The 18,896-nt window shown below is 39.0% G+C and overlaps 2 protein-coding genes across 13 annotated transcripts in view; both read left to right on the top strand.

Moving 5' to 3' along the window:
• The window catches only part of LOC146457977 (uncharacterized), a 94,997-nt gene that overhangs the window by 51,969 nt on the left and 24,132 nt on the right, over window positions 1–18,896 (top strand). The window lies entirely within an intron of this gene.
• Window positions 1–18,896, top strand: part of LOC146457978 (uncharacterized) — a 134,247-nt gene that overhangs the window by 16,181 nt on the left and 99,170 nt on the right. For 11 of the 12 annotated variants that reach the window (XM_085091087.1, XM_085091090.1, XM_085091085.1 and 8 more), the window contains exons 2-5: window positions 2,193–2,285; window positions 3,281–3,415; window positions 6,451–6,672; window positions 6,871–11,721. In XM_085091087.1, the coding sequence (XP_084947213.1) occupies window positions 2,270–2,285; window positions 3,281–3,415; window positions 6,451–6,672; window positions 6,871–9,920 (3,423 nt within the window). In that variant the 5' untranslated portion in view covers window positions 2,193–2,269 and the 3' untranslated portion in view covers window positions 9,921–11,721. The remainder of the gene's footprint in view (window positions 1–2,192; window positions 2,286–3,280; window positions 3,416–6,450; window positions 6,673–6,870; window positions 11,722–18,896) is intronic. The other variant, XM_085091097.1, reaches the window with a different exon arrangement.

An 18,896-nucleotide genomic window follows, 5' to 3' on the forward strand; every position in this document is an offset into this window, starting at 1 on the left:
GTTCGTCCGAAAGTGAAAAAAACAAGCTATGCAAAATCCTAAACCTCCATCCGTCATCGAAGCAAATGAAGCAAAATTTGTAATAATATCAGTTTTGTAACGTGATCGACGATCGAGAGGAAGAGAAAGATAAAGGCTGCGGGCATAATAAATAAACTAAGCTTAAGCTACATATGAAGTATAAACTATCAACGTAATCTGCTAAGGTCCGCCTCACACTTAATTCGAGTAGCAGAGCTACCTTCAGGATCTGTTTTCACATATATTGTGCCATCTAAAGTCCAGATTCTCCAGTTTTGACTTCCTTTTTTTTCTCTGACCTTTTTGAACAATTGTGATCTTAAGGCAGTCAAATTCTCGTTGATATAGATTTTGTGAGCTCCTTCGATAAAATCTTCGAAATTTGCCCTGCGTAGCTTTTTCCTGTTCTTGTATAGTCTATTTCTACTGTAATAATTGGTAAACCGGACAATAATCGGCCTAGGCCGAGTATTACCTTTCTTCATCCGGTGTGCTATATCGATGTCCTCGGGCTCTAGATTGACATTCAAGCGTTTAGCGAGGTTGAGCACGATTTCCTCTGTATCTTCTCTTTCCTGTTCGGGAATCCCGTATATTTCTAAGTTGAATTTTCTTGAATACTGTTCCAAGTTGTCGTGCATTTTTGTCGCTTCTTCCAATTTCTTCTCTAAAATATTTCCCTGCTCGACGCTTGACTGGAGCTTGTTTTCCAACTGGTCAACTTTCTTCTCTAGTTCGTTGTTTTTCTCGTGAACTGCCTTCATTGTATCTTTAAGCTTCTGGTTTTCTTTCTTCATGTCTTCCACGTCTGCTTGGGTGAATTGTATGCTCTTTTGAAGCTCTTCACAATGTGTCTTTAACGCTTTATGCTCATTAATGAGAAGATTTGTATTTGCTTCGATGCGTACCACAACCTCCCATATCGCTGCTAACGCTGGAACCTGAGGGTCGCTTCTTGATACGCCTACATTGCTCGCATCATCTACAACGTCCGCCATTTGTCGGGTGTTGCCAGCACGTTTTGCTTCTGGCGTTCCCTGCGAATTTTCGCTACTTAAACTGCTCATTTCTTCTCTTTTACGTCTACCGGTTTTCTTCTTCGTTCCCTGGTCTTTCCCTTCCATTTTTTTTATGGTTTTTACATGTCTGCTTCGAGACCCAGACGGAGCTTAGAAGTTTGCGTCCGTCGCCATTGCCGCTCGTCCCAGTCTTCTTCAGAATTGGGAACATGCAAAATTTATAATTTACTGACTTCGCAGTTTTTGTTTATCATCCTCATAGTAAAATAATATCAATTTTGTTAAAGTATTCAGGATTGATACTTTAACAAAATTGATATTATTTTACTATGAGGATGATAAACAAAAACTGCGAAGTCAGTAAATTATAAATTTTGCATGTTCCCAATTTGAATTAGAAAAGCCATCACCAACTTCTTAAAGCATGGTATATGACAAATCAAATGGACAAGAATAAAAAGATTCTGCATGTTTGATTTCAAAAAAATCGATAAAACATTTCAGAACTGACTGATTTTTCCTGTGCTAAGAGTGAAAGGTCCATAAAATAAACAATGCTTTGATGAAGTGACTTGGAAATATTCTTTGAAAGTTCTACTGACTTTCTCTGTTGTGATCCTTAGCATGAATTTTTTTCTTTGGGATCTCTGAATGAAAACTAGAACGGGTCTTATGGAAGCTGATAAATGCTAATCCCTGATCAAAAGGTATCTGGGGTTTGGACATTTCACTCATTTAGTCAAAACAAAGTCACAAAACTTCTTTTGCAAGAATCTGCATTGAGTAGCAATTAAACTTATTGCACCTGGGCTTGAGCAAGTTGGCTCTCTCTGTTTGCCAAATTAGAGCAAATCTAGGGAAGTGTGGATTCCATGAAGGCCAAATCATCACTTAGGCTCTTCCTTTAGTCTGCGGCTTTTGTTTGACATGGCATGAAAAGAGCACTTTTCCCATCGGGTGAAAAAAATTGGGAAAAGGCGTCTGCTCTTGCAGGCTATCCTAAGTCCCAGAAAGCTTCTCAGTTACTGACATAAAGCAGACTTGAAGCTACACAAATTCAGTGTAAATCTCTTGGGGATGTAGATTATAGTATCCTGGCACCAGGTTTGTTCTCTAGATCTAATAAGAAGTTTCCTCTTTCCTTTCTCAAAGGTTCAGGTGCTCTGAATGTTGGCTTCAAAAGTGTTTAATCTCCTGTCGGATGTTTAAACGTGGAAGCAACAGATGACATGTCCTGTGCTGCTAGTAAGTATAGAGTTTATATGGATCTTAGAAAAGTGTTAAGTTTGTGTAGTACGATTGACTCGGTGGGAGTTATTGTTATGATATTAATAGGACATTTTCACTATGGTGTCATTTTACTACAACTACCAGAATCCTTTTGGTTTTTGTTTACTCATGCTAATTAGAGCTATTGTTCTCAGACATGTCCAATACACTCGACCTGAGTCGGGTTGTCTTCACTCGCAGGCAGATTGAATCCGATCAAAACCGGAACCGGAAATGGGTGCAAGGTGCTTGAAAAGGGGTTAACAGGAGTGAGGGGGATTGAAAAGTTGGCAAAACAGACTCGATCGGATCCGATGGAGACAGTTCGTCCTGGGAAGAGTCAATCGGACTCCCCGGAAGTCAGTTCGCACGAGACATAGAAAATATCTCTCAGCCATGAGGCGAAACAACACGCTGCAGTTCGATGGACTCGTTCCACGGCAACCCGTCTCCATCGGATTCGATGGAGTCTGTTTGCCGACATTTTCCACCCCCTCCTCAACTATACTTTGCTAAGTCTCTCGCGAACTGACTTCCGGTGAGTCTAGTCGTCCATGGCCTTCGTCCATTGGACTCAGTTTGGTTGGGTGTATTGGACAACCCTCATTGTTCTTTGCTGTCCACTGGGATTACAGAATTTCAATTTGAAAAGGAAAACGAAATGAATTCTGGTAGTTGTAGTAAAATGATGCCATCATGAAAATGGCCTATTAATGTTTCAACATCCTGAGTTGATTAACTTACATCTGGGAAGTCATTGCTTTTGAGGTCTGGTATGTTGGTGAGATATTGTCTCAGTTTGTTCACTTTATTGATTGTCATCTCTGTTGACACTGATTTTTCTTGTAATATGCAGGTCATATTTATTGTTGGTATTTGTTTTCTTTTTAATTGTGTTTAGGACAGTGGGACTTTAAAATATAAAATTTTCATCTAAGTGTAATTTTTAGTTCTGCATGGTTTGCCTCCAGGAGTTGATTGTCGTGCAAATGATGATTCCAGTTTCACCAGTGACAGATCAAAATGTAGTGTCACCAAGGAGAGTGAACCAAGCTGCTCTGACAAGACAGTTTCAGAAGCCTTTGAGAGCAGTTTGTCGAGTGAAGGTTAGCTGGATTCCCCTAAATTCCCTAAAAATGTTATTACAAGTTCTCGAGGTAATGGGATCGTTTCCTACCGAGGTCTAAGAATATTTATCTTTGTGTTGTATGTTGTGGTTTCCCATTTGCCTCTCTCACAGTTGGGAGTTCATGAGATCAACTCAGCAATTAAACAAGTTTCATTACAGAGTTATGAGTCATTAGTGCTGTGCGGCACAACACACAGTGTAATCCTCAGAAGAACCTACACTACATCGGTGGGGGAGAAAAACGAATACACTCTGACGAAGGGTTAATGCTTTAAACGTCAGCTTTTGTATCTCTGTTCAGTGGCCAATTCACCTTTTCAATTTCAGCTGATAAAACCACACATTTGATGAAGAATAGCTTCCCATTTTAGCAAGGGGGTGGGGGTGGGGGAGTCAGTGAGAAGAAACTTGAGTTTAGGACTATCCATGTTAATGACGACAGATTACTTGATTCAAAAGTTACTCGACATTATGCCAATTGGCAATTCCCGGCCTGTCTTTATTTTTTAGATATTATTTTTAATTGGGTTGTTGTACCGTCCTTGTTTGAATTGCCTGTTTTTGTAATAAATAATAAATGATACTCAGGGTATAAACAGAAACAGATAGTGAAAGCGTGATGTTTTACCGTGCTGGTTTCTCTAATGAGACGAGACACTTTTTATTTCTCTCCGCCATTTGTATCACTAGCTATCGGCGAAATTTAAAACAAACGTATCAAAACTCTTTATTAGCAATACGCGCTTTTTATATATAAAAAATGCGCCTCGACTGTACTTTTTGCACTGATGGTGATCTTTCTTTTATAAGGGTTTTGGAAGGGAAAGAGCGTCCAGTTTTGTTTAGAGGTCTAAGCAAAAAAAAAAGCAAAAAGTTGTAGGCTACAAACTGTGTGCCTCAGCAAGACCACGAATGGAATATTTCACATTAGAACACGCCTCCTTCGTAAAAAGATGAGAATTCAAAGCAACACAATTAATCAATACGAAAAATTAAGATTAAATCAATACGAAAGATTAGAAGCAACACATTTCAATGAAAAAATTTTATTAAAAGTTTTAAAAGTGCCAAAAGAAAAAAACAAACAAAAACAAAATCTGACCAAAATGAAAGCTTGAATGCATCTTAAATTTGTTACGGTCATGCAAAGTGGTTATGTAAAGATCGGCGCAACTTTCAAGTTCACGCAATCAAATGAACGATCCAACAGGAAACCACCGTTTTATTATTCCTTTCGAAACACGAAGCACTTTTCTTCAATAAAGATTAATAAAAAATGTGCTCTATGGAACATCTGTGGCAAAGTTAAGATCAGGAGATCAGGGGAACCCAAGGAGAACATTTAAAGAAAATAGTTAAAATATTGTCTTCTTTGTTGCTAGGTTGTTTTGTGGCCTTTTAAGGGAATATCTGTGTGAGCTATTCCAGTTTGACCAGTTAAACTGGTTGGATGCTTTCGCTGAAAATTTAAGATGCAGAAAGTTTAACGTAATGGAATCTGATTTCCCAAATTTAGGAGCTTTCCTTGCGTTTACAAAAATGCCAGCTTACCTCATTTGGCATATTTAACGAGATATCACTGAGATATTTGCACTTCTGAAAACTTCTGATATTTAATACGAATTCTGAGCTGACGTTTTTCGCAAGAAAACTTACTAGATTGTCTCTAAAACTAGATCCGAATTTCTTTGACGATTAGACTGACGACTGAAGTCTTTTGAACAGATATCCACCCAAATAAACCATTGGGTGTCACTGGGAGATCATGACTTATCACAGTCATATCACATTTCAAGTCTCAAGTTTATCGGGGGCACCCTAGAACGTAGTCTCCTTCGCAGCCGTTTTGGGGAGCGTTGTGTGACATCCCAAAAACGGCTGCGAAGAAGACTACATAGAACGAGAATATCTAAGCAAAATACTAAAAATGTTGTGTTTCCAGGTCGTTTTGTGGCCTTTTAAATGCATATTTGTGTTCAACTCAGTATTAGGTCTTCCTCTCTCCCTCCCCCCCTCCCCGTTACGAAAAGTCTGATACTTAGGCTATATCTGTGTAAGTTAATACAATTGGATCTGTTCCTTTCCTTTAGCTGAAAATTAAAGTTGTAGAAAATTTTAGGGCATGAAATCTTATTCCCCGAATTTACGAGCTCTTGTTGGCGTAACGGAAATGCCAGCTGACCTTTTTTCGCAGTTCTTACGATAGCCCCTTTGAAAACGAAAGGAATTAGTTTTCTAGTGTTATGAACATTTCAGCTGTCACCTTTGTCAAAGAAACTTGAGAATTTCTTAACAATCTGGTCTATGCACGACTCGCTTTATTTCATATTTTATATATTTGCCTAATTAAGATTGTGTCGTTTTGAATTCAATTTTATATTTTAAAAATGTAAATCGTATTCCTTTTTTTCAATTAGCGTGGTAAAAGTATTTTTTACTGGAACATAAGCAGTGTCCATTGGCAAAAATTGCTTTAAAATAATTTTGACACTATAAATCATCGACTAAAAGGGGTACACACTGCGTACTGGTAATTTCAGAAAAATATAGAATTGTGTCACTATCATTCGTCCACTGAGGCAGAAAATGAATTACACTTCCTTTTTCCTGCAATTTACGGATTTGTCTCATAAAGTTAACACTCTGTTAAAAATGACATTTTTTGGAAATATTTCTGGGGATAACAGAGATCCTTTTAGTTGCAAGTAATTAGGTTAGCGGTTCGTTTTTGAAGCTTTCCAGGAAAGAAAGAAAGTTCATGATTGTTATGAGAGTGTTTATGAGAGGGCTTGAAGAAGGTGATAATACTCAAATCAAACCGAATTAACTGTGATCCATGCAATTGTAACTAAACTGCGTTAAAGAAGTAACTGCCAAAGTGAAATTGTTGTTAACGACATCTGCCAAAAATAGGATACCTTTCAAATTTTCGCTCAAAACACTTTTAAATTGGGTTTCGTTTGGTTGTTTATCTGCTTCCTGTCTTATTTCATAACTATATTGTCTCAATAGAATGCAGTATCCCGGCCATGGATCAGAAAGCTCCCACAGTTAATTCAAAAGACAGTGACCATGCAAGCGTACAGCCTGGGCTCAGTTCTGCTAACAAGAGTGAACAATCAGTTGGAAACAATGGGTGGACGTTGCTGCACGCAGCCGTACAAAGTGGAAACGTTGACATCATTTTGGCAATACTGTCTCGTGGATTTGGCATTGATTCAAGGGACAGTGATGGTGAAACACCATTGATGATTGGAGCTGGTAATGGCAGATTAAATGCATTTAACCTTCTTCTAGAAAGAGGCGCAGATCCGACTTTGAAAGACAACGATGGGAGGACTGTGCTGCACCGGGCTGCTCAAGGTGGAAATGATGAAATCATTGAGAAGCTGCTGTCTCTTGGACTTGGTATTGATTCAAGGAACAGTGAAGGTTTAACACCATTGATGATTGCAGCTGAAAATGGGAGATTAAATGCATTTAACCTTCTTCTAGAAAGAGGCGCAGATACAACTTTGAAAGGCAATGATGGGTGGACTGTGCTGCACAGTGCTGCGCAAGGTGAAAATGATGAAATCATTAAAAAACTGCTGTCTCTTGGACTTGATATTGATTCAAGGAACAGTGATGGTGAAACACCATTGATGATTGTAGCTGGTAATGGGAGATTAAATGCATTTAACCTTCTTCTAGAAAGAGGTGCAGATCCGACTTTCAAAGACAACGATGGGTGGACTGTGCTGCACAGGACCGCGAAAGGTGGAAATGATGAAATTATTGAAAAGCTGCTGTCTCTTGGACTTGATATTGACTCAAGGAACAGTGATGGTGAAACACCATTGATGATTGGAGCTGGTAATGGGAGATTAAATGCATTTAACCTTCTTCTACAAAGAGGCGCAGATCCGACTTTGAAAGACAACGATGGGTGGACTGTGCTGCACTGGGCTGCGAAAGGTGGAAATGATGAAATCATTGAGAAGCTGCTGTCTCTTGGACTTGATATTGATTCAAGGAACAGTGGTGGTTTAACACCATTGATGATTGCAGCTGAAAATGGGAGATTAAATGCATTTAACCTTCTTCTAGAAAGAGGCGCAGATCCAACTTTGAAAGGCAATGATGGGTGGACTGTGCTGCACAGTGCTGCGGAAGGTGGAAATGATGAAATCATTGAAAAGCTGCTATCTCTTGGACTTGATATTGACTCAAGGGACAGTGATGGTGAAACACCATTGATGATTGGAGCTGGTAATGGCAGATTAAATGCATTTAACCTTCTTCTAGAAAGAGGCGCAGATCCGACTTTGAAAGACAACGATGGGAGGACTGCGCTGCACCGGGCTGCTCAAGGTGGAAATGATGAAATCATTGAGAAGCTGCTGTCTCTTGGACTTGGTATTGATTCAAGGAACAGTGAAGGTTTAACACCATTGATGATTGCAGCTGAAAATGGGAGATTAAATGCATTTAACCTTCTTCTAGAAAGAGGCGCAGATCCAACTTTGAAAGGCAATGATGGGTGGACTGTGCTGCACAGTGCTGCGCAAGGTGAAAATGATGAAATCATTAAAAAACTGCTGTCTCTTGGACTTGATATTGATTCAAGGAACAGTGATGGTGAAACACCATTGATGATTGCAGCTGGTAATGGGAGATTAAATGCATTTAACCTTCTTCTAGAAAGAGGTGCAGATCCGACTTTCAAAGACAACGATGGGAGGACTGTGCTGCACAGGACCGCGAAAGGTGGAAATGATGAAATTATTGAGAAGCTGCTGTCTCTTGGACTTGATATTGACTCAAGGAACAGTGATGGTGAAACACCATTGATGATTGGAGCTGGTAATGGGAGATTAAATGCATTTAACCTTCTTCTACAAAGAGGTGCAGATCCGACTTTGAAAGACAACGATGGGTGGACTGTGCTGCACTGGGCTGCAAAAGGTGGAAATGATGAAATCATTGAGAAGCTGCTGTCTCTTGGACTTGATATTGATTCAAGGAACAGTGGTGGTTTAACACCATTGATGATTGCAGCTGAAAATGGGAGATTAAATGCATTTAACCTTCTTCTAGAAAGAGGCGCAGATCCAACTTTGAAAGGCAATGATGGGTTGACTGTGCTGCACAGTGCTGCGGAAGGTGGAAATGATGAAATCATTGAAAAGCTGCTATCTCTTGGACTTGATATTGACTCAAGGGACAGTGATGGTGAAACACCATTGATGATTGGAGCTGGTAATGGCAGATTAAATGCATTTAACCTTCTTCTAGAAAGAGGCGCAGATCCGACTTTGAAAGACAACGATGGGAGGACTGCGCTGCACCGGGCTGCTCAAGGTGGAAATGATGAAATCATTGAGAAGCTGCTGTCTCTTGGACTTGGTATTGATTCAAGGAACAGTGAAGGTTTAACACCATTGATGATTGCAGCTGAAAATGGGAGATTAAATGCATTTAACCTTCTTCTAGAAAGAGGCGCAGATCCAACTTTGAAAGGCAATGATGGGTGGACTGTGCTGCACAGTGCTGCGCAAGGTGAAAATGATGAAATCATTAAAAAACTGCTGTCTCTTGGACTTGATATTGATTCAAGGAACAGTGATGGTGAAACACCATTGATGATTGCAGCTGGTAATGGGAGATTAAATGCATTTAACCTTCTTCTAGAAAGAGGCGCAGATCCGACTTTGAAAGGCAATGATGGGTGGACTGTGCTGCACAGTGCTGCGGAAGGTGGAAATGATGAAATCATTGAAAAGCTGCTATCTCTTGGACTTGATATTGACTCAAGGGACAGTGATGGTGAAACACCATTGATGATTGGAGCTGGTAATGGCAGATTAAATGCATTTAACCTTCTTCTAGAAAGAGGCGCAGATCCGACTTTGAAAGACAACGATGGGAGGACTGCGCTGCACCGGGCTGCTCAAGGTGGAAATGATGAAATCATTGAGAAGCTGCTGTCTCTTGGACTTGATATTGATTCAAGGAACAGTGGTGGTTTAACACCATTGATGATTGCAGCTGAAAATGGGAGATTAAATGCATTTAACCTTCTTCTAGAAAGAGGCGCAGATCCGACTTTGAAAGGCAATGATGGGTTGACTGTGCTGCACAGTGCTGCGGAAGGTGGAAATGATGAAATCATTGAAAAGCTGCTATCTCTTGGACTTGATATTGACTTAAGGAACAGTTATAGTGAAACACCGTCGATGGTTGCAGCTGCTAATGGGAGATTAAATGCATTTAACCTTCTTCTTGAAAGAGGCGCAGATCTGTCTTTGAAAGAGAACGATGGGTGGACTGTGTTGCACTCGGCTGCATATGGGAACAATAATGAAATCATTGAGAAGCTGCTGTCTCTTGGACTCGACATAAATTCAAAGGACAACAATGGTAAAACACCGCTGATGGTGGCAACATCTCTCGGTAAAACTGAAGCTGTTATATATCTCCTCAGTAAGGGAGCACGTTAGCTTCTTTCTTTTAGCACTCAGTAAGTGTAATACTCTGTAGGTTCGGAAATTATCAGGTAAGTACAGTTAACTCTCGCATTACGGACTGACACTCCGTGATAACTGGCAAGTGTAACGAGAATCTTATAACACTGAAAACCTCGTATATTATTGAACATCGATAATTTGTTCCTGTTATCGAGACGATTTTGAAAGCTTTGAATCATTTTCTGGAATTTGAAGCAGATTGGATTGGAAAATTCAAGAGAATGTAGCAATTTTTTACTTTACTAGTAACACGCGAAAAAATAGCGTTTGAGCCTTAAAGAATCGTTTTACTTGAAGTCAAAATAGGCGTAATATACTCTTATTTGTGTTGTAAGAGTTATTCACAGAAAATCGAAAGAAAAAAGACAGGTCCCATTTGACATAAATTCCTTTGTCAAGTTTTCTTTTATTTGGTTTTTGTTAAAAGTAGCAATTAATTAATTAATTAATTAATTAATTAATGGTGGTTGCCGTGAATTGTTCTAGTGAAATGGTAAATTATATCATGGAATAAACCTTATTTCAACCCGTCTTTTGAGAATTTGGATAAAATAGGCGTTGAATGTTACATTTTTTTACTACAAAGTTTCCCTATAAAAAAAAAACAGCGAAAATAGGGGTCTTGCATTTTTTACCAATTGCAAACTCCAAGGATAAACAAATGATTTCAAATAACAATCTTATGTTACAACTGATAAGTGTTTCTCAAAATTCTGTTTTCGATTTAGGCATTTTGGTACGCGTAAATCCTTGGCGAGGCCTCAAGAATTAAAAATTGTTATTTCAAAGGTTAGTTGTAAGGACATTATTAAAGTATCTGACTATTTATGTCAGTTACAAGCTCTTTAGGTAGTTTGTGCGTTATCTTTGCAGTTTTGAAACGTAGATACCGGTATGTCAAAATCGACCACCTCTTCATAAATAGCTTATTAGGTAGATTTAGATTACCATACGATTAGACATCTTTGGACAGAAAAGAGAAGGTATAAGTTTCTTTTTGTTGAGATATGATCAAAATATGGAAATAGCCAAAATTAGCCCGAGAAATTTGATTCTTTGTCCACTTGAAAACGCTCTCACAAATTTTCTTTTAATTTCGCTTAGAAATTGTAGGTTTTTAAAGTGGTTCAAATCCTTTACATTGTAACTTTTGTTAAAGTTTATTCTTTCACTACATCTCGAGAAAAATAGATATGTAAAACGAAGTTCTCTACGTTACCGTTGCTGTGGTAACAGCTGTTGCTTAGAAACCTATGGGTTAAAATTAACACTTGATCATAGAGTTGTTCTAAGAAGGGCATCGATGCTTTCTATGTATATTAAGAACTTTTGATTTCAAATCGTCTGAACAAACCTCCCAAATTGGGAACGAAGGAAAAAAAAACCTTGTCGCCCGGTAGGTAACAGTACACTCCAACCAGTGAGTTTATTCTGAAACAGGATTTATTTTGGTTAGGTCTGGTACAAACAACACGCACGTTATTGGCAGAATGTAGTGACCGATGTAAAGTTATTTAGTACGTACTTACTGTCAACGCAGTGGGAACTAAGTTTTCGTTTGTGGCGTTAAAGGTAGATATATCAGTTGTTGAAGTATTTTTTTAAAAAAACCAGCGTACAGTCGAACCTCGTTATTACAGCCACTAAGGGGATAAGAGTAAGTGACTGTGTTATAGAGGTGTCTGCTTTAGAGGAGCAGGCTTTATATGGATTCCTGTGTGTTTTGTCCGTAATAGAGAGGTGTCCGTATTATAGAGGTGTCCCTATCATAAAGGTGTCCATGTTATATAGCTGTCTGTATTATGAAGGAGAGGTTCCACTGTAGCACCAACTATAGAACAATTATTGCACCCACCTTGTGATCTAGCACAAAAATATAAAGAACGTAGACTTTAATGCAGTGTACTCCCTAACAGTACGGCAGCAACAGAGCACTTCATTTTAGCTGTTACTGATCATGACTGAATTTTAAATATAATTCCTTAAATTCTTATTGTATATTTTAGTGTTTCACGACCAGACAAGTAGTGTCGTTAAAACTTTTAAAATCTGTGTGTAAATAATAATAATGAAATTCAGTCCTTCAAGCAAGGTTGATTTGTTGTCAACTTAGAATTGCGTTGATTTTTTATTTAATTTTAGAAACGTGTGTAAAAAGGATAACATATAACAGTTAACTGGATATTTTCCATTTGTATAAGCTATAGGTAGTAGCTTTGTTTGTAGAAAGGTAATTTTATGTAGTTTTCAGGTACATGGTACTGTTATTAGTAAGATTTAACATTTCAAGAGGACATTTATTACTTTAATAGAATATAATATATTTTAATAGTAGTGAAAGTAGTTATTTGGAAATTTCTTATCGGAGGCTTCATCGTAAACTTAATTTGTTTACCTTTATTTTGTTATCTCCGATGACATATTTCCAACTGATAACTGAGTACTTTCCGGTTTTAATATGATAAGGAAATTAGTTTTTTTTTACAGTGTATATTACTGTAAACATGTTTTGTAAACACTCTTTACAGACTCAAAATTTGTGTACAACACCGCAGAGGTCATGGGTTCAAATCCCGTTCAAGCCTGAATTTTTTTCAGGTTTTTCGCAACAGTCTGGTTGCGTCTATAACTGCGAGAATCTTTCCTTCTATTTAATCTTTCATCCGCAGGGCATATACATGTTACACATGTATTTCATATTTAATAACATTTTATTGCTATTTTTATAGTTATAATGTCAATTTTGACTCTAATAAGATTTACTATGCACGGAAAGGCTTGACAAACGCAGTTTTGTAAATATTAGGGTAGTGACTGCGATTTGGAAAACGAAAGAAAAAAAATCAGGCCATGCTTGTCATGTTACCTCATCTTTGTTATTGTTGTTGCTTTTTCTCAGTTGTGATGCAACCTTGTAATCAACCAAAGCAATTTGACAGGGTGGGGGTGGGGCTGGGGTATGTTAAGTAACCGTTTATCCTCAAAATTTTGCCATTGAGCCGGGCCCGACTTGATCCCGCTTTCTTTTCCCATTTCTCGCACTGTCTAAGCTTCTTCTTGTCGTCCATTCCACCCCAATCGGATGCAAACTGCGCCAATCTTTCAGCTGAAAATGGCGCCGGTCACCGAAGCCACCTTGAAATCAGACGAAGACAAAAAAAACTGCGGTACTTCAGTACTTCGCTGAAAAATTTCCTCTTTCGAATTGACGATCGACTGAACGTCGCCAAAAGGAAATAAACGCCCCTGTATTTAATAGAGATGAAGCGGTTACTTGGAAAATTGAAATACAGAACAACGGAATTGTTACGGTGCTCGACGCACTACGAGAAGTCGCTTATTTTTCCCAGGGGTAGTGAGCGCATGTCGTGTCTCCTCGCAGGAGGTGATCTTCGCGCGCGCTCGCGTGTTTCACTCGCGTGTTTTTCTCTTTGAAATATAAAGAGCTGGCTTTTTTAATCGAATGTTTTGGCCCTTAGGCTGGCTTGTTTTTATAATCAAGTGTTATATCCCTAAAAGGTGTCATTACAGATATGAACTTGGCTTTTTTAGTTCCGACGTTTCCTCTTGACAAATATACGTACCGCCACGATTTTAAAATCCCCCAAAGGGACGGAGTTACAGTGTCGAAGTTTAGGATTTTGATTCGACGAGTAAAGATGGCGTAATTCCATTGATGGTTGCAGCTTGTCGTGACCGATTTAATGCCCCAACACTAATGGTCTTCCACATAGAGTCAAATCCGGCTTTTAAAGACATGTCAACAATGGGTGGAGTGTGCTGCACTGCGCTGGAGGGAAATGACGTAATCATTGAGAAACTGCTGTGTCTTGCCGTTGTCATTGATTCAAGGAACAACCATGATCTCACACCATTGATGATTACAGCTGTTAATGGAAGATTAGATGCCTTTGACTTTCTGATGGAACGAAGCTCAGATCCGACTTTGAGAAACAACAAATAGTAGAGTTGGTTGCATTATGGTCAACAAAGCCGCGGAAATCAGGTTATCATTTAGAAGCTACTGTCTCTTGGAGTTGACATTGATTCAAGGAGCAGGGCTGATGTAACATCACTGATGACTGCGTGCAGCTAGCTACTTATGGGAAATTAGAGACATTTAATCTTCACTGAGAAACGAGAAAAGGTTGAGCGTATTGCACTTCACTATGTTTAGTGGAAAAGACGCGATCATTGAGAAGCTGCTGTCTCTATGGTAACAAATCGTGGTACAGTTGAGGTTGTCAGTCGTCTCCACAGCAAGGGATCACATCAGCCTCTTTCGGCTTGGAAAACGTGAAATAATTTTGAGATTAGCAGAAACGTGTAACAGCAATAATAGGGTGAAATATCTTGTTATTCCTTGCCTAACCCCCTAGGTTTTATTTAACATTAATAATTAGACGCTATTACCTCTGTTTACGATAATTACTTTATAGAACCATTCACACCTCTAACCATTCTTTTCATCAAAGTGTTTTTAAAATTTATTTAAATTGAAACGATTGTCCTCTTTCTTAGTAACAGGCGAAATTAATAGGTTTATGAACCTGTTTAGTTTGTCTTCTTAAAGTGACTTCACGGAAGCCTTTTAGGAGCACTCAACGAGACTCAACGTTTCCAGAAAGCGCTTACAGTGCGACGCACCTTACCGTGGCCACCCATAAAACTTTCTTTACAAGTTAGCCATAAAATACAAAACGACATGTTTTCAATAATTCGTTGTTGCGTCACTTGCCTGTTGGACTTTGCAAGGAGGCGTGACCGTTAATCAAATTCGCCGCGTATCCTGATTGGCTCACTTGTAAAAAAAAGTTTGTTGGGAGGCCAAGGTAAAATGTTTTCTCCTGTGTTCCCAAAACATTTCCAGGTCTTTTACATGTAAAGGCATATTTGTGTAACCTAATAAAGTTTGATCTGTTCGGACGCTCTGCTGCTAAAAATGAAGAAAGTCTTAGGAAGAGGAATCTTGTTCCCAGAATTTACGAGCCGATGTTGGCTTTACGAAAATGCTAGCTGACCTATCTCTGCATTTTTTACAACCTATTTGCACGTCCAAAAACAAAATGAATTAGTTTTCCAGTGTTACGAGATTTTGAGCCAACATTTTACCAAAGAAAACTCAAGTCCTTCCGCGGCGCAGGCTAAAAACATTTGGCGATAGGGTGATTCCCCTTGTAGCCGATCTTCCTCGTGCAAGGATCTTCCCCTTTCCATGTAAACAGTTGAGTGAAAGGGAATTCAATTTTGTTTGACAATGAAGTATGTGAAATCTCTCTAAACATTAGATGCTTTGTTGATCCGCTAGTGATTGTGTTAAGCGATTTCCAAGCGAATAGGGTTTGATCAGCAAGTAGAAACAGTGGAATATTTTTAATTTTGTAAGTTTTTTTTTTTTTTGGAGATCGTTTGTAAAATAATTATTTAATGAGTAGTACACGACTGGGCATCGTATCCCGTTCGCACTAACCCTTTTGGTCTCTAGTTTACTCATTTTTACTTATTAATTCTCACTTGTTCGTTTATAGTGTACTGTTATTTTTTAATTGACCAATAAAGCTGGAAAACTAAAACTAAAACTAAAAACTAGACTTAAATTGGAAAAATGAGACTTTTTTTTTACACATATCATATCTATAATAGATGATGACGTATACCTAATTATTCCAGCTAAATGGTTTGTTTCCTGTTTTTTTTTTCATAAAGACAACTTTTAGAGTTGCTGTTCTGTTTTGAAAAATCCACTTTAAAAAAAATCAATCTTAATTTCAATTTCAGTTTAGTATTATGTGACATATATCTGACAGTAACTTGCTTCCGACTTTGTGCACTGAAACATGTAAAGGACATTTAGATTCTGTTACTGGAATGCAATGTTTAGAAAAAAAGTATTTTTGTTTTTGTTTTTTTAATGTCACAGGACGGCGAGCATGAACGTGTTTTCTTCTGCGTCGTAGTCCTTAATCATGGCCGCCAGGTAGCAGGCCAAAAAAGCCGGGACATCTGATTAACCTTCATTTTCCGACGGCCTGGCACAAAATCTTGCAGCCAATCTATATTTCTTTTCCTGCCCGAAATGCTTGCTGTAGATCCTGGAGTGGGGTTTGATGGGGGCGGTGCTGTACTCTGGTGTAAACCAAGAACCTCCAATTCCAGTCATAGTTTTTCCTTTTGACGCTGTGCCAACTCTAACCCTCTGTCGATGTAACCTTTGCAAGCTAGTGGGAGCATACAAAAGGAAGCTGTGGGATTCTTTCACTGAGGACCTTCCAGATCGAATTGCGCAATCTGGCTCCACGATTACAGATTTTGGCTTCTGTGCTGACTTGCTAGCATTTGTGTTAAGAGACGTCTTAGTAATGTCATGAGATTGGAACTCACGCTAGTGAATGACTACAAGGAGTCGAGAGGGCAATCATTCCGGATGAGATTGAGGAAATCACTAGCGACCGAAATAGCTCACAAGATTGAGCAATCTGGTAAACTAATTTGTACACGGTCCAATCCAGGTTTAAACTATGCTTCCGGCATGTTATTATTACAAAGACCTCAACAAGGGAAGTTCTAAACGTAATCACACATAAAAACGATCCAGCCTAGCATTCGCTATTAAAGTGACATAAACAGCCGCTAAACAGATTCTACAAGAGGACAAATTCAAAATAAAGCGGAGGTAACAATTTAAACTGGTGCAAGCTACAAATCAATATCATAACACAAGTCCCCCAATTCTTAATAAAAACCACTAAATACAAAAGAAGCCTAATATATGGTCGTGAAAAGTTTTAAAAGAAGAACTGCCAATTACAGATTAGAAAGGAAAGAAAAATCGTTAAAAAGATATAGTCATCAGTTGAAACCAAAAAGTATAAATGATTCCATTAGTAACAAGATGGGTAAACGGACCTTTAAGAATGTTTAAACCCTACAAATGGAAGATACCTGGCCAAAGTCGGTTTCACTGAGGCCGTAAGATTCAGTAGGCCAGTCAGAAAAAGAAATTTTAACTGATTTTCGTGATCATCCATTATATGGTCAGTATGGTGCTTCTGTTACCTTGTTACTCTGTTACCTCGTCACGCTGTAACCTTGTTACTCTATTACTTTGATGCTCTGTTGCCTTGTTACTCTTTTATCTTGTTACTCTGTTGCCCAGTCACTCGGTTATCTTGTAACAGTTGTTTCAAGTTGTTACTCTCTTACATTGTTACACTGTTTTCAGTTTTGTTACTTTGTGGCCTTGTCACTCAGTTACCTTGCTACCTTGCTACTTTGTTGATGTTGTTTTATTCATTTCTTGAATGTCATTACAATTGTCGCAGTATACCCCAAAACGATCTGTCCAATCAGTCAATGCTGAAATTGGGCAGTAGACCTAGATTTAGCTTTGCGAGAATTTAGCCTGCGTGGAAAGCGTAATCGGGGAGGGGAGGGTAGCTTGCGAGTAAGCTCTCGGGGAAGAGGAGGTGAGCTTGCTCACAGGCTACGGGGACGAAACTAGACAAACTAGATATTACTGTGCTATACGCAGGCTTGCGAGATCAGACTCAAAAGTGGTGTCATAGCAGCCAATTCATACCGCTATTTGCAAAGAATCTCCATTCCATTCCAACCAGCATCGAGAAGGACTGCAATCAACCCGCTGGGATCATGCTCAATTTTAGCAGCGCTCCTTTCCCCACTAATTTGCTCGCTTGGTAAAATTTCCTTCGCGTTTCCCGCGGGAATGACTCACTGACAAATAAAAAAGGAATAAAATAATATTCTAGAGAAACTGTGTTGCTCTATCAGTGGGGAATTATCTAGATATCAATACTGGATTTTATCAGCTGAGTTATTACGGTAAATCAGTTGCCGGTGGTAAATTGCCCGCCGTAAAGAGTTACAGAAGCCAGGAAAAGGTGTCTGCTCTCGCGGGCTATTTGTCAGAGCGAAGAGTGACCAATTTAACTGGTAAAGCCCAATACATGTATTCCTAACCGCATGTTAGACTTTACATGAAATGTTTATTCAATACTTGAAATGATAAATATCTTGTTCAGTTCGGATGTCGACTCTCTGTGGGGATGGATGTGCAGTGGATGATTTGTTAAGACATATATGACATATCGACAAGACAAGAATAGTCTCCGTTGACGTGAAACGCGCGGGCTCTTATCCAGATACAGTATCCGGTTTCTTCTAGCTGTTTCTTCTTCGTCTTTCTCGTCTTCTTCCTGTCGTCCTTCAGATCCTTGAGATGAGCAAAGGAGTGAGTTATGCGAATATAAAAGTTAAGCTGAACTCTTTTCGATTTTATCTAACTAAATTGTGTACATGGAGACGGGAAACAGCTCAGAAAGTCGTGGGAAGACTGTGAATGAGAAAGACCGTCAGCGTGTTAATGTTTTGTTTGTTTGCAACGAGTGGAATTCATCTAAGGGCGGTTTGTCGACTTTCAACAGAGAGTTTGCGATCAATTTGGCGAAAACTTCAAGTGAAAAGATCAAAGTTCACTGCTATGTTACCAAAAGCAGTGAACTAGAGAGGGAAGATGCTAGAAACAACAGAGTGAATGTAATAACAGCAGAAAGTGTTCCCGGAACTTCTAATCCTCTGGATTGGTTGAGACTGCCGCCTCTAGAATTGCCACATCCTGATATTGTGGTAGGCCATGGACGAAAGTTTGGTACTCCTGCTTACTGCATTATGCGGACAACAAACTGCAAGTGGATTCAGTTTGTTCATGTCTTTTGTGAAGACCTTGGAAAGCATAAAGTGCCTGAAAGTCCTGAGTTTGATACAATTGAAGAGAATGAGAAGAAGCATAAAGACGAAATCGAACTTTGCAAGGCAGCAAATGTGGTTGTCGCTGTTGGCTCACGGCTACAGGAGAAGTACAATAATTGCTTACCAGACATTGAGGTACAGGTCTTCACTCCAGGGATTTTGGAAGGCTTTTTCTACCTC

Source organism: Pavona decussata, unplaced genomic scaffold (genome assembly GCF_977016875.1).
Source record: "Pavona decussata unplaced genomic scaffold, jaPavDecu1.1 SCAFFOLD_234, whole genome shotgun sequence".
In the NCBI taxonomy this organism is placed as follows: Eukaryota; Metazoa; Cnidaria; class Anthozoa; order Scleractinia; family Agariciidae; genus Pavona; species Pavona decussata.